This window comes from Macadamia integrifolia, chromosome 2 (genome assembly GCF_013358625.1).
Source record: "Macadamia integrifolia cultivar HAES 741 chromosome 2, SCU_Mint_v3, whole genome shotgun sequence".
NCBI lineage: Eukaryota > Viridiplantae > Streptophyta > Magnoliopsida > Proteales > Proteaceae > Macadamia > Macadamia integrifolia.
Genome location: NC_056558.1, coordinates 40,911,636 through 40,924,985, shown reverse-complemented (window position 1 = coordinate 40,924,985; position 13,350 = coordinate 40,911,636). Strand labels below are relative to the sequence as shown.

General features: G+C 37.6%; 1 protein-coding gene and 1 pseudogene across 4 annotated transcripts; one reads left to right on the top strand and one right to left on the bottom strand.

Moving 5' to 3' along the window:
- Positions 1-2,247: 2,247 nt before the first annotated feature.
- On the top strand, positions 2,248-7,636 carry LOC122071878. Of its 4 annotated transcripts, XM_042636339.1 has the most exons (15): positions 2,251-2,521; positions 3,334-3,401; positions 3,523-3,640; positions 3,739-3,894; positions 4,187-4,291; positions 4,455-4,538; positions 4,641-4,756; positions 5,201-5,302; positions 5,527-5,640; positions 5,722-5,778; positions 5,912-5,978; positions 6,118-6,171; positions 6,873-6,947; positions 7,076-7,111; positions 7,351-7,636. In XM_042636339.1, the coding sequence occupies exons 2-15, from the start codon at positions 3,394-3,396 to the stop codon at positions 7,438-7,440; spliced, it is 1,182 nt and encodes a 393-aa protein (XP_042492273.1). In that variant the 5' UTR covers positions 2,251-2,521; positions 3,334-3,393; the 3' UTR covers positions 7,441-7,636. The 4 variants fall into 4 exon arrangements, 3 of the variants coding, with proteins under 3 accessions (XP_042492271.1, XP_042492272.1, XP_042492273.1); XM_042636337.1 differs by lacking the exons at positions 3,334-3,401; positions 3,523-3,640 and having other exon boundaries at positions 2,248-2,521; XM_042636338.1 differs by lacking the exons at positions 3,334-3,401; positions 3,523-3,640 and having other exon boundaries at positions 2,249-2,521; positions 4,458-4,538.
- A 180-nt stretch (positions 7,637-7,816) lies between these two features.
- LOC122061283 lies at positions 7,817-11,346 on the bottom strand (annotated as a pseudogene).
- Positions 11,347-13,350: the final 2,004 nt, after the last annotated feature.

Sequence of the window (13,350 nt, the reverse complement as noted above, 5' to 3'; positions counted from 1 at the left end):
CAATTTAGAAAGGAAAAATTACATCCCCTCCCCCTGTAGTTTACCGAAATTACGTGTGAGTCCAAGGGTTTAAACGATTTATGCCCCCTCCCCTGAACTATGAAAGATTCTTACATTTGAATCCAATCTGTTAGTAGCCGTGAGTTTGAAACTGTTATGTGGTGAGGTCACATTTCTTATACCGAAAATACCCCCAGAATGAAGTGAAGAGACTGAAAGACCCTTCACTTAAAATTAAGAAAAAAGATGGAAATCCCCCTTTTGATTTCATGTCTTCAACCTAACTCTTCAAGCCCTAAATTCCTCCCCACTTTCTTCTTTTTCTGATGATCTCTCCATGGCGTCTTCTCTATTTTTCTTTTAAATTAGTGTTTGATAGGATATGAAAGGTTGGATTGGACGGATAACAAAAACTAATAAAAGAGGAAGTAGTAATGTAGAATTACCCATGTCCGCATGTACGCTCTCTCTTCGCTGCTTCTGCTGCAATTGGATACCTCGTCTCCCACTGCAAATTCGCCCCTTTCGAACCATGAACCATCTCTCCCAAGCTTCCATTCGGCATGTACTTGTACAGTAACAGATTTGTATCATTGTTCGAGACAAACCTAGCAATCTCTTGATGTTCCGGTGTCGAATCCTTCCCAAAGTCTGAATTTCAGCTAAGAAGCCATGATCGATCCTCCCACTACTCCGACCAGCAAGTCGCTCGCTTGATTGCAACAGCCAAGTTGTCCGGCATCGGTCCCCGGTAAACGATCCCGACACCTCCTTTGCCGATGATGTTCTCTTCTTTCAAACGTTCGATTATGTCTTCCACTTTGAAACCAAGTTTCTGGAATGGAGTCAGTTTCCAGGCCTTTGATTTGTGGTGTTCTTTCCAGTACCATTTGATCTTTAAAATGGCGGTGGTGAGAAGTAACACAATTCCAACTACTGATACGATGATGACGATGATCTTCGAACATGACCTTCTCTGTTTTGAACCTGTTGGGGTTTGGATAGATGGACAGGGGGTTTGATGCAGTGGACTACAGAGATTGGGGTTTCCTATATAAGTGCTGCCGTTGAAAGCGAGGAATTGTCCCCCAACCGGGATCGGACTTGACAAGTTGTTGTAAGAGAGATCCAACGTTGTTAGGCTCGTCAGTGATCGAATTCCAGTGGGTATTTGGCCGGAAATTTGGTTTCTTGATAGGTTGAGAGTGCTGGACTGAAATCAATCGATGTAAGAGAAGAGCAGTGAGAGAGAGTGCTCGGAATCGAGCCTGTGAGATTATTACTGCTAATGTTTATCTTGGAAAGAGACTTGAGCTGGAACATCTCCGGTGGAATATCGCCGGTAAATTGGTTTTATCTCAAGGGAGAGTATCTGCAATTCGAGGCCAAGATTAACCGGAAGTTTCAAAGGGTATAATGGTCCTCCCAAATCAAAACTATCTTCATTAAAGGGGTATTCAAGTCTTTTGATGTATGAAAGTAACATAATACTCACACCGTTAGTGTTAGGGGAGGGGGTATAAATCGCTCAAACCCTTGGACACGTAATTTCGACAAACTATGGGGGAGGGGATGTAATTTTTCCATTTAGAAAATATTGCGAATTTTATCATTTTTTATTTTTTATTTGAATAATTTGGAAAAATTCTGTTCAAATGAATAATTGACGTAAATTTAATAATTGTGATAGAGTCTATTTCTTTGTGAACTTTTTTTACCAGAGTTTAACAAAAACAAAAGTACTTAATCAGTTCCCACTAATTTAAGATTTTTCAGCATTACCAAATTAATTTTAGACTTTCAACATTACCATGATATTTAGTTAATCCAACTTCATAGGTTAGGCTAGGCATGGATGCATTTATATTTGATATTTCTTCTTTTTTTTTTTTTTTTTTTTTTTAATATTGCACCAATAAAAAAATCACTTTTTTTGGTAAATATTTGATAAAATAACCTGATTCACACGAGAATCAAGTATTCTTATCAAACACGAACATTAGCTTTTAATGGTGGCAACTTCAGCTTGAAGAGCTGGCACCAAGGGAGAAAGATTATGGGATCCAACCTCATCGTATGTATGCATGAGAGAGCGATTGTGTGTAAGAATAGGTGACCTGGTCCTGTTAGCGCCCGATAGGCTGATCATTGCCCTGTTGCACTGATTAGGATAGTAGATTAGAGAGAGAGAGAGAGAGAATTCTTATCAAACGGCTGTAGTGACGACCGTACAATCATCATATTCACAACCATGTATAGTAAATAGTACAAAGAAAGAAAGAAGAGACCACGTACCAACTGTCAATTACCAACTCGGTCGTTTTGAGGGTTTCCATTCTGTGAGTCCTGAATGGTATGCATTTAATTTAAAACGTAAATGAGAATGAATTCAAATATTTCCAGCTTAAATGCGGCCATGGCTATGGAAACTTCAATTTTTCCCTTCACTTGCATGAATTCTCTATTTCCTTCCCAACAGCTTTGGATTTTGGGCTCCAGAGAACTCATCTTCTCATTTCAGGTACCATCGTCTTCAATCTCCTGGTTTATGAATACCATTATTTGTGTTTCCTGTTCTTACTACTCTAATGATGATGTTTTTGAGTTCTTTTGCATGATCAGAAGAATCAGGTTTTTCGTCACTGGACTAGTCCTCTGTAAAACCCACTTGATTTTATCTCCAGTGGTGAAGAACTGACTGATTCTTCTGTTTTGCAATCGTCCAATATCTATTCATATTTTCTATTCTGCAAGAGGCATATCATCTGATGCAAGACTCAAAAGGGACTCTTGGATATCAACATGTGTGATGAACAGAACCAAATACACTAGGATATTTTGCAAGTTCTTTTTTATTTATTTATTAGAAAAGTTGGATTTATCGATAGGAGGATGGGAGAATAGGTGGCAATATAAAACATTTACTCATCCAAAGGTCAAAAGTTGTTCTTCATTTGAACAAAATTCATAGAGGGTTTATGTAAAAGTTAAACAATTTTTTATCGGAAAAATTTATCATTTTGTTCTATATATCCTTGAAAGGACAATTCTGCTCTGTTCGATCTGAACTAGTTCCATTATATACTGTTTTGGTAAGAGTATAAGATCTATATTTGATTGTGTGTTGATTCAATTTCTGTAGCTGCTTCTGATTTATGAATTATGGAAGGATAATTTTTTTTTGGAAGAACTGAGTTTTGTAGAGTAGTTATTGATACAAGGGAGGAACCGAATTAGCATTAGCACCCATTAATGGATGCTTTTCTTTGTTCAGAGCATCCACTTCCTTCCTCAGATAATGATAATGTTTTTCTTATATGCAAACATTGGCAGTTATTCTTGAGAGACAGACAGCACTAGACTTGAAATATGGAGATATGATTGCCAGTCACCATGCGCAGGTTACCGTTTGAATCTGTCCATCTTGTGCAGTTTAATTCATAGTCGACTTTCAAACCTTGTCTACGGCCATCTCCTACCATGTCAACTAATTTCCATTTTTTTTTCTTTTTATTACTTCAGAGTGAAAATGGAATCTCGTAGGAGATCATCAGCACTTGAACTGATCCTTTTACCAGTATTCGGTTTTTTAATGGGATATTTTGTTGGTTCTTCGTTTCATACAGTTATGACATTGAAGGTAGTTCTCTAGATGATCAAATGTCAAATGAGAATGCATATGTTGCTTTATGTTTCGAAGGAAATTATTGGGCTGAAATAAGCTTCCCCTCTTCTCAGGTAGAGTTGGCTAGGCATGTGCCGAATCCATATTCAGAGAGGATTGATCCACTGTTCTTTTGTGAACAGATTTTTGTAAACTCAATACAGGATCCATTGTTTACTTCAGAAACCAAGTATGCTAATCTGGTTTCTAAACCAAAAGAAAGCATAAAGGTATGTGCTTTTTTTTTTTATTATTGCCTGGCCATATGAAACTGAGAAACAGAGCCTGAAGAATGATATGACTTCCAAATCCTTTGGATCTCAGGCTGCAGCCTGCATACTTAGTGATTTTTTAGGAGATATTTTATCCTATGGCTCTTTTGATGTGCAATCGAGAGACATTTCTAGTGCTATGGTGCGGAAAAAATTATTTGCTTTGTGTCTTGGTTGGTTTAGCTTCATGAGTTGATGATGAGTGATTCTGTTTGAGACCTAAGCTTGTAAACTTGAAATCCATGTCCAGATATATGTTCCAACAAATCCGCGTGGAGCTGAGTCCTTACCTCCAGGTATTATTGAATCTCAGTCCGATTTGTATCTCCATGGCTTGAGAAGAAATCTTACAGAGGTATGATTTCTTAAGTTTGTGTAGTTGCCCAGGAATCTTTGGTTCAATTTGTTAACTAAGACCTGAGGTTTCTATTCTCTGTCCAATTTCCTTATAGAATCAGTTAATGTGCTGTAGAGTTTGACTCACTTTTTTCTTTCTTTTTGTGGCTTCATCTATGAAGCAGTTGGTAGCAAAACCAAAGTATCTGCTGGTTTTAACTGTCGGATATCTTCAGAAGGCCATAGTTGATGATATTATCTCAAAGGTTGTAACCCTTCCAAGTTTTAGATTTTGGTTTTCTTGGTTGTTTTTGTTGTCTGATCTACTTCCCATGTTGAGAAGTTTTAATTCCATCTTTGTTGTTTAGTTTTCGGAGAACTTTTCGTTTGTTCTACTTCACTATGATGGGAAGACAAGTGAGTGGGACGAGTTTGAGTGGTCTCAACGAGCAATTCATGTCAGCATAAGACGACAAACAAAGTGGTAGGGCACTCTCCATTTAATTTCTGTTGGCCTTAAACTTGTATATGTTGCAGAAAAAAAAAAGGTTAAAATATACTTGTTTGGAACAAAAGTTGCATAAAATCACATATCCTTTCTTTGATATTTCTGTTGTTCTGTTGTTTTTTATTCTCTCCCTTCTATGCTATCAGTAGATAATTCAAATGTTAATGCTCTCCCCCCTCACCTTTTTCTTTGTTTTCAATTTCCTTTTCCTCCCAAATTATCACGTAATCAAGATTCCTCCCTCTAAAATAGAGGATCATTGCACATCCCTAGCAAAACTTTTGTTTCTTCTGAACAACCCTTCTTTCATTTTCTTCCTATGTCAAGTCTCTTAGTGTTTAGTAAGCGCAATCCTGCATATTTTGACAATGCATAGTGAGTTTATTCAGGCTTTCTTAGCAAGTATAATCTTCTTTTCAGGTGGTATGCCAAGAGATTTCTCCATCCAGATATCATAGCCCCATATGAATACATATTTCTCTGGGATGAAGATCTCGGAGTAGAGAATTTTAATGCAGAAGAGTAAGTACCTACAAGAATTAACTTTTATCAGTTGGAACTAGGAAATACTAATCCCCCTTTCATCATATCAAGAAAAAATGTTGTACTAACCCTCCGAAATATTTCTATTCATTCTGTTCTTTGTAAAATCATAAATCTGCCATTGCTATTTCCTAAATACCTTTTAAGTTTTTCATTTCTCTTAAATCTAGATAACATCGTGAATTCTTGTGCTTTTCAAACAGGTATATTAAACTTGCAAGGAAGTATGGGTTAGAGATATCACAGCCAGGATTAGATCCAAAGAATTTCTTGCAATGGTCGATGACAGAGAGGAGGGATGATGTAGAAGTCCACAAGTAGAAGATTGCAATCATATTCTGAAGTAAGCTGTACGGCCTATAGATCAAATTTTGAATTACTTTTTATGGTAATTGCAGGGAGACTGTTGACAGGACTGGTTGGTGTCGCGACCCACATTTACCACCCTGTGCAGGGTAAGTTTGTATTATACATGATGCCATCTTGACATAGATAGATACTGCATAAAATATTTAAATAATCTTCTTAGAAGATTTTCCAAATGGTCTTACATTCTTGCGGAACTACTGCTGGTAAAAAATATTATAGGTTCGTTGAGATAATGGCTCCAGTTTTCTCACGAGAGTCGTGGCGTTGTGTCTGGCACATGATTCAGGTATTTTGCTAGTTTTGACCATAGTCATAGATGGTTTCCCAGAAACATTGATTTATCCTATCAGCAATAGGGATAAAATCAAAGCAGATTGCTCCATTTGAAGTTACTATTAGCATTTAACAGCTTCAATATGCTGCAGAATGATTTGGTACATGGTTGGGGTCTAGATCTCAGTCTGCAAAAATGTGTGAAGGTACAATCTTTTATTTCAGATAGTCTTTGAAATTCTTGGACATTATGATGAATTGGCTTAATTGATCCTTTTGTTGTAGTGAGGAAGTGAGAGGTGCTAAGGAAATGAGTTATGGTTGTGAATTATGATACAGTTCTGTGTGGGAGCGTTATCTTCAACATGGTTTATTTGCTAATGATATCAGAACTAACAATCATTACAGCATCTAAGGCAGCTGCAAATGGCACTTTTTTGCTGGTCCTGCCTCCTAAATATCACCAATTGTTGCAATAACACAGACAGCTGATGAAGAGATGCTTGGCAACTTCAAGTTTTAGTTACTGTGAAAGCTGTTCAACTTCACATTATCAGTGCAAATGTAAAGTCAGACTACATTACACAGTGCAACTGCTCACTGGAGCCTTACCCTACTTGATTCAGCCACTTGAATTTCCCTTAAACTCATTGCAAAGGCCAAGGGGCTTATCAAACCCAGCATAACCTCAAAACCACAAATTTTCACGATTGCCTGTTCGAAATTGCTCCATTTTCTGTCAATTGGCATAAAATTATAGCCAAACCAATGCCTTCTTTATCAATAAACACATGATATCTAGATTGAGAAGCAACCAGATCAATCATTTTAGCTTAGCATTTTACTTCTGATGGAATTCATTCACAGAATGTTTGATAAATGACTATTGTCTTGGAATGTTGTGCAGCCAGCCCATGAAAAGATAGGTGTTGTTGATGCCCAATGGATAGAACATAAGGGAGTGCCTTCGCTTGGAGACCAGGTAAACATACACCTACTGACTCTCAGATCTTCAAGTTGACAATATAAATAGCATATACATCTGATTTTCCCATTTAGGCACCTATTCACTGGATACTTTCTCTTACACAAAACTTGATATATTTGCAGGGTAAAGCTATTGATGGAAAGGCCCCATGGAAGGGGGTGAGTAACCTTGTAACTGCTTGTGTCAAATTTGACAGTTTATTTCACTGATTGATGAAGGGAATGGCAGAGATCAAATTGGCATTGCTTGTGCGGAAGAATACAGTTGCACTATACTCCTAGTGCCATTTCTTTTATCTCTAGTTCATTTAGGACCATGCAGATTAATTGTCTCTATTCGCATTAATTTCAAATGAGATGTGAGGCAAGCCAATCTGAAACAAGTTCCATATTTTCAGGTTCGGGCAAGGTGCTTTGCTGAATGGAAAGAATTTGATAGACGAATGTGGAAAGCTGAACAGGAGCACCTCAATCTAACCATGCATTGAGTGGATGACTACATTTTGAGTGATAGTCTGGAATGCAATTGCACTGAAGAAGGCTTAATACAAATCAAGAGACAGCTAAAATTTTCTTCCCCAGTTGCCCATTTGGGCTTTATTTTCCTTCAGGAATTCCCTTTTCTATTCTCTCTGAATAAAATTTACTATCAATGTCAAAGTTCTCTCATTGAATTGTTTTTTATTCTTTTTCCCACCTCCAAGGGTCTATACAAATAATACGCTTTAATAGGGAAATTTACAGACAGAGATACTAGAACCTAAATATGATACAATTTAGAGAGTAATATGCAAAATAGTCCAAGGTTTTCTCCATTAGCTAAAGAAGAAAAGGAGAAAGGAAATGAATAAGAGTAACACCAAGTAGACAAAAAGAGTATATTGAATGAATATTTAGAATCTAGAATTTCCTTTTCAAACAAGATATCTTTAATATTGTACATTGCAAGCTAAAAAGAATTGCACAGAATACAGCAGAACCTGGACTTCTGAAGAATTCTTTTACAAGAAAAGCTAAGCATATACAATTTAGGAGTGAGGACCCCTCCACCATGAACTGCTTGTAAAGCACCAGCTTAGTGTCCTTTGCACAAAGACACAACAAGATCAATGATTGATAAATGGAAATAAGGATTTATCTTGAACTAGATTCAACTATCTTGTCCTTTGCAGCTGCAACCGGGGAGGTTTCAGGAAGGTTATAATCTTCAATGCCTCTGGGTGGACCAATGCTACATCGAGCCGTGTTATGTGTTGCAATGGCATCCTTTATTCTCTGAAACTGCAGATTGTTTAACAACATGATCAATGAATAGCATAGGTCATTATTCATGAATGTACACTAGTGAGCGACAACAAATATCCATCTCTGTGTGTGTGTGTGTGCGCGTTTGCATTTGCAGATAGCTCAGGTCCAAGCATTCCGGATGGCCCCAACTTATATGGGGGGACTTAAAAGTGAAGTTTTACTTTGTCACCTTGTGGGTTTCCACTTCTAACGATGTGAATCAAGTAAGAGTTTTGGCGGCCTTCCAAACTTAGCAAACAAAACTGTATTGCTCGAGTTATGTCAGCACATTGAACTTAGGCTTGCATATCCATACTCTTGGAATATTTTAGAGAACTAAAACAAGGTGGCCCCATAGCAACTACATTAGGCCTCTAAAGTACAGCGCATTCAGTTTCATAACAGGGATCATTGATTATATGCATAGTCTGGCATCTCCACACAAAAAAAGTGCATGTGATCTTGAAAGTTGACACAAAGAATGTCCTTGTACATGGAGAATGCCATAATTTTCTATTTTCTCTTATTTTTTTAATAGAGCTCTTGCTACAGAAATACATTGAGTGGGAACGTTCTTATCCATAGAAGGACGAGGAATCTGTTTGGTATTCAGAAAACTTTGGATTAAGATAGAGAAGTACACGAAACGATGTAACACAGTTGAACGGCTTAAATTTGTTTTTATTTCAAGTCATAGTAGAGGAGCCCTTTACTAAGCATTTAAGTACTTCCAGCTCAACCTCCAAGGGTTATTTTCTTGTTTAATTTTCACAAATTATTTGCTTTCAAACTCTAAAGACAGACATGAATTTCTAATTTGAATGCATGAAATAGAGTCTGGGGGATGGTAGGAGGTAGCCGAAATGTTAAATGAAGAATCCAACTGAAAAAGTGCTGTGAAGCAATTATAGGTTTAGGCACTATTAAAAGGTTTGGTTATAAAACCTACCTTTGCAAGTGAGCACGAAAATGATTCCAACAGCCCATCTGCTCCACGATAGAAGTGAAAATAAGGAAGCACCTTTACATTCAAGCTTTTACACATAGACTTGTTCTCATCAAAATTCACTTTTAAGAATAAATGTCAGGGTTTTCTTCAGCAGTCTTGCAGAGCTAACAGGAAATTAAAAGTTAATGTCAGAACTACAAATCACCCTGTAAAACTGGAATATAATATCAAAAAAGATGATACGGAAATGAGAACATAAGTAACCTATAATAACACAATCATTTGTTGAGAAGAGATGCAAGACGAACAATCATTCATACTGTAAACAAAAACCACTCATCTGGAGAAAGGGAAGGACAGGATTTAGAAAACACAAAAAATAAAAAAGTGTATAAGTTAGGAGACATACATAAAGAAGTAAAATCAGAGTAACCAAAAGCAGGGGGTGCACAGTAACCATTTCAATTACATATAACGAAAGAGTGCGGCAGCAAAAGCATTTTTCAAGTATTGCTAGATGTCCAACTCAACTCAGCCTTATCCCAAATAAATGTGATTGGCTACATGTTGTTGCCTTGGACCAAGAAAGAGCCTGGACGCCTAGGCAACGCCGTGACAATTATGCTTCTTTCCCCTATTATCTTCTCTTTATCTTGTTTTGTCACAATAAGCATTTGCCAGCACAGGTTAGTCCAAGTAATGAATTCTCGAGGTGGGAGGTCAATTTGGTGTGAGACATGCTTGACCCCCAAATTTCAACATACAATGGCATGCAGAACCATAATACTTTTCTCAGAATACAACATGTCTTTACAATTTTTCATAAGTATCATACGATATTAGAAATTTTTCATAAGTATCATATGATATTAGAAATCGATTTACAGTTCATAATATCTAATAGAATCAGATACCAGTATGTATATCATGTCATGTTAGAGGATGTCTGGATAGTAAATTGTGCAACACCTAATTTACTAAGGCGCAGCAGATGTTTCTGCAACTTTGTGTATCAAATCCCAAGCAGTCATTTCAATTATTTATACAGGGGAAAAAAGACTGTAGAACTACATAATGTGGTCATACTCTCTCTTCATCACTAAGATCCAGCTTTTATATGCTAACAGATTTCCATATAATACTTGTTTGGATTTAAAGGTTTCCACAAGCAGGAAAATAAGAAGTAATAATCTTCAATATTGGCAGGCAGATGTAGGCATCAAAAAGATATCCTGAAGAAAAGAAGTGATGAAACCTTATCTACCCACAGAAAAAAAGGGGAGGGGGTGGGGAAGTGATGTAACCTTGGGAAACAAAGCTCGGCAAGAAGCACACCATGTGGCATAAAATTCGACGACGACTAATTTATCTCCAGCTTCACTTAGAGCTCTTAAAAATTCTTCAGTGGAATGAATGTCAATCATGTTTGGGCCTGCATTCTTTTCCCACCATTTAGGTCTATCAGTTTCAGCAATAGTTGCATGTACCTGCAGTGAAATATCCAATAAAGATAATCAGAAGTGTATATTTCATGATTCTTCCATGTTATTTCAAAGGAACCAGCAAATGAAAGTTTCAGAAGAAAAGGGTATCCATATCCCAATGAAATTACTCAGGAAAGAAAACCTTAACAGTAGAAACTGAATTAGATCTTAAACATGGGTATTCGGGTTTCTCTCAGAAATTCCTAAGATACAGTATAAACCACAAAAACAAATACTACAAAATGGGTGCTCTGGAATCAAGATTCAACAAAAAAAAAAACGCAAGGAGGAAAATTGAGGGCTTGGAATAAAGGATAAAGGGCAGGAGGCTACCTAGCACCTACCTTGAAAGAAAGTAGTCTCTTTGTGTGCGTGAGGAAGAGTGGGACAGGAGCAGCGGCACAAATCCAGCTATTTGCGTACCGATTTGATGGCAGACCCATTTGGAAAGAGCATAAAGAAGAAGAGGGTCGCAGGGGAGAAGAATTCCAGAGTAGATGACAAGGTGACCCAAGAATTTCTGCCATGAAGGTGGTAATTAAAAAATAAATGACCAAGAGCTTAACAGCAACTCAAATTTTCTCCCCCATAAAATTCAATTACACGACAAAACCCATAAATCAATCTCTCTCTCTCGTCTCAACTCACACCGTCCCACGTTTTCAGAACTCCGTATTTGTGGGTGGAAAACGATCCTATCATCCAATAAAACAAGAAAGAACAAGCCTCCATTTGAATCTGTACAGGGAGGAACGTCCAGACACTGGACTCTACACTTTTTTTTTTTTTTTGCTAGATTCTAGACCCTACACATTTTCGAGATTTCTTAATCCAACGGACACTTGGACATTTGAACATTAGTTAATGACCGTTTACCATTTTAACGGTTAATAACTTTTGAGTTCGCCTACGGGCTATTAGCTCAGTGGCACCGCCCTGATAATTGGGTCGTTGTGCTTTGCCTGTGAGTGCTCTCAGTGATATGGATAGATTAAATGTATGTTTCAACGTCTGATCACAAGATTTGAATTATCGAGGGCACGTTGACATGGCATACTCTTCCTCCTGTTTGAATCGAAGTTTGAGATTAAGGGTCCGGTTGATAACGTTTCAAGAAACGCATTTCTGTCATTTCTGTTTTCAGAAACAACAGAAACAGAGCAAAAAGCGTTTGATAAAACTGTTTCGTTTCACTTATTTTCAGAAATAGAAATAGAAATTTCTACTTATTTATGGTTCAAGAAACTACCCAGGCGAAACAAATGCCGTTTCTAGAAACGACTTGTGGTCATTTTTTCACTGGTTATTATCGACTTCTAAAAACATGACTTATCAAACACCTTCAATTCCGTTTCTGTTTCTAGAAACTGAAATTTATGTTTCTGCCGTTTCTTGAAATAGAAACGGAAGAAACGTTATCAAACAGACCCTAAACTTCGCCCCAAGCGGATAGAATGGGCGATTCAGGTGAGATCCAATGTAAATCTAATTTTCTATTCACTCGTGGGATCCGAATAGTCCAGAGGAACCACCATGGCTCCTCTCTTCTCGATAATCCATACAAACACACTTGGTGAGGTTGTCATGTGCTAAGTCCACTCTCACCTGTAGGAGGTCTCAGGTTCGAGTCTTCAGCGGTTACCTGCTTTCACCCCTTTCCTTTTTAATAGTTTACCCATCTAAAAAAATATCTGATAAGTTCGACGCGTTTTTTCATTTCTTGACAATCAAACATAACCATAATCTCCCATAATGAAAAATGATGGCCCCAACTCGAACTCGGAGCAATGGGTGGGAAGGAAGATGAGGGTTTACTTCAATGGAGAAAGAAAACACTCGATGATCAGATCTCTACCGGGACAAAGAAAATGAGTAACTATACATAGGTACGGAAGAGGGGCCAACAACGTCAATAACAACATTTGTAAAGACCTGGCTTAAACAATGATCTTTTTCATGATGTTAAGTGAAGGCAGTCGATAGCCCATAGATGATCGAAACCCAAAAACAAAGGATTCTTAGAATGAAATGGTGTGGACACATAGGACACAAAGGGACTTGGATCTTTTGTGGCGCAACAAGGAGTTTGGAGTGCATCTAATGCCCAGATACGCCTTGGGTTATGTGCACCCACCTTGGGTTTCGTGCCTAAACATTTATGGTCGTTAGATGCGCACCAAACACCCTGTTGTGCCATTGACAATTTAATCTGACACATAGCCGCACAAAAGAACTCTCTATCTCCTGTGTGGATAGGTACATGTTCATTCATGATCTTGCATTGGTCCAAGTATTGGCTTGTGCAGTAAAACTCCACCAAACAAAAAGAATAGATTTGTTGCTCATACAATCACCTAGTCATACGGGAGAGTATCCAACATCTGTCCCACTTTCTGTAATTACATGGGTAAAGAGAGGTATATTTGAAAGTAAAAATAACATGTATTAGATGCTCACCCATACGACCAAGTGATTGTATAAACAACGGATCAATCTCCCAAAAAATTGTGGAGAAATATTTTTCCTATAATTTTTCTTTCTTGCTCTGAATACTTGGGTTCCATGTAAATAATATGATAATTACTCGTGCATTGGCGTCGTGGGGAAGCTGAGAATCTCATCAATGTGGAAGGTGTTTTTCTTTCCATAAGTTCTTAGGTATTTTTTGGCAAGGTCTC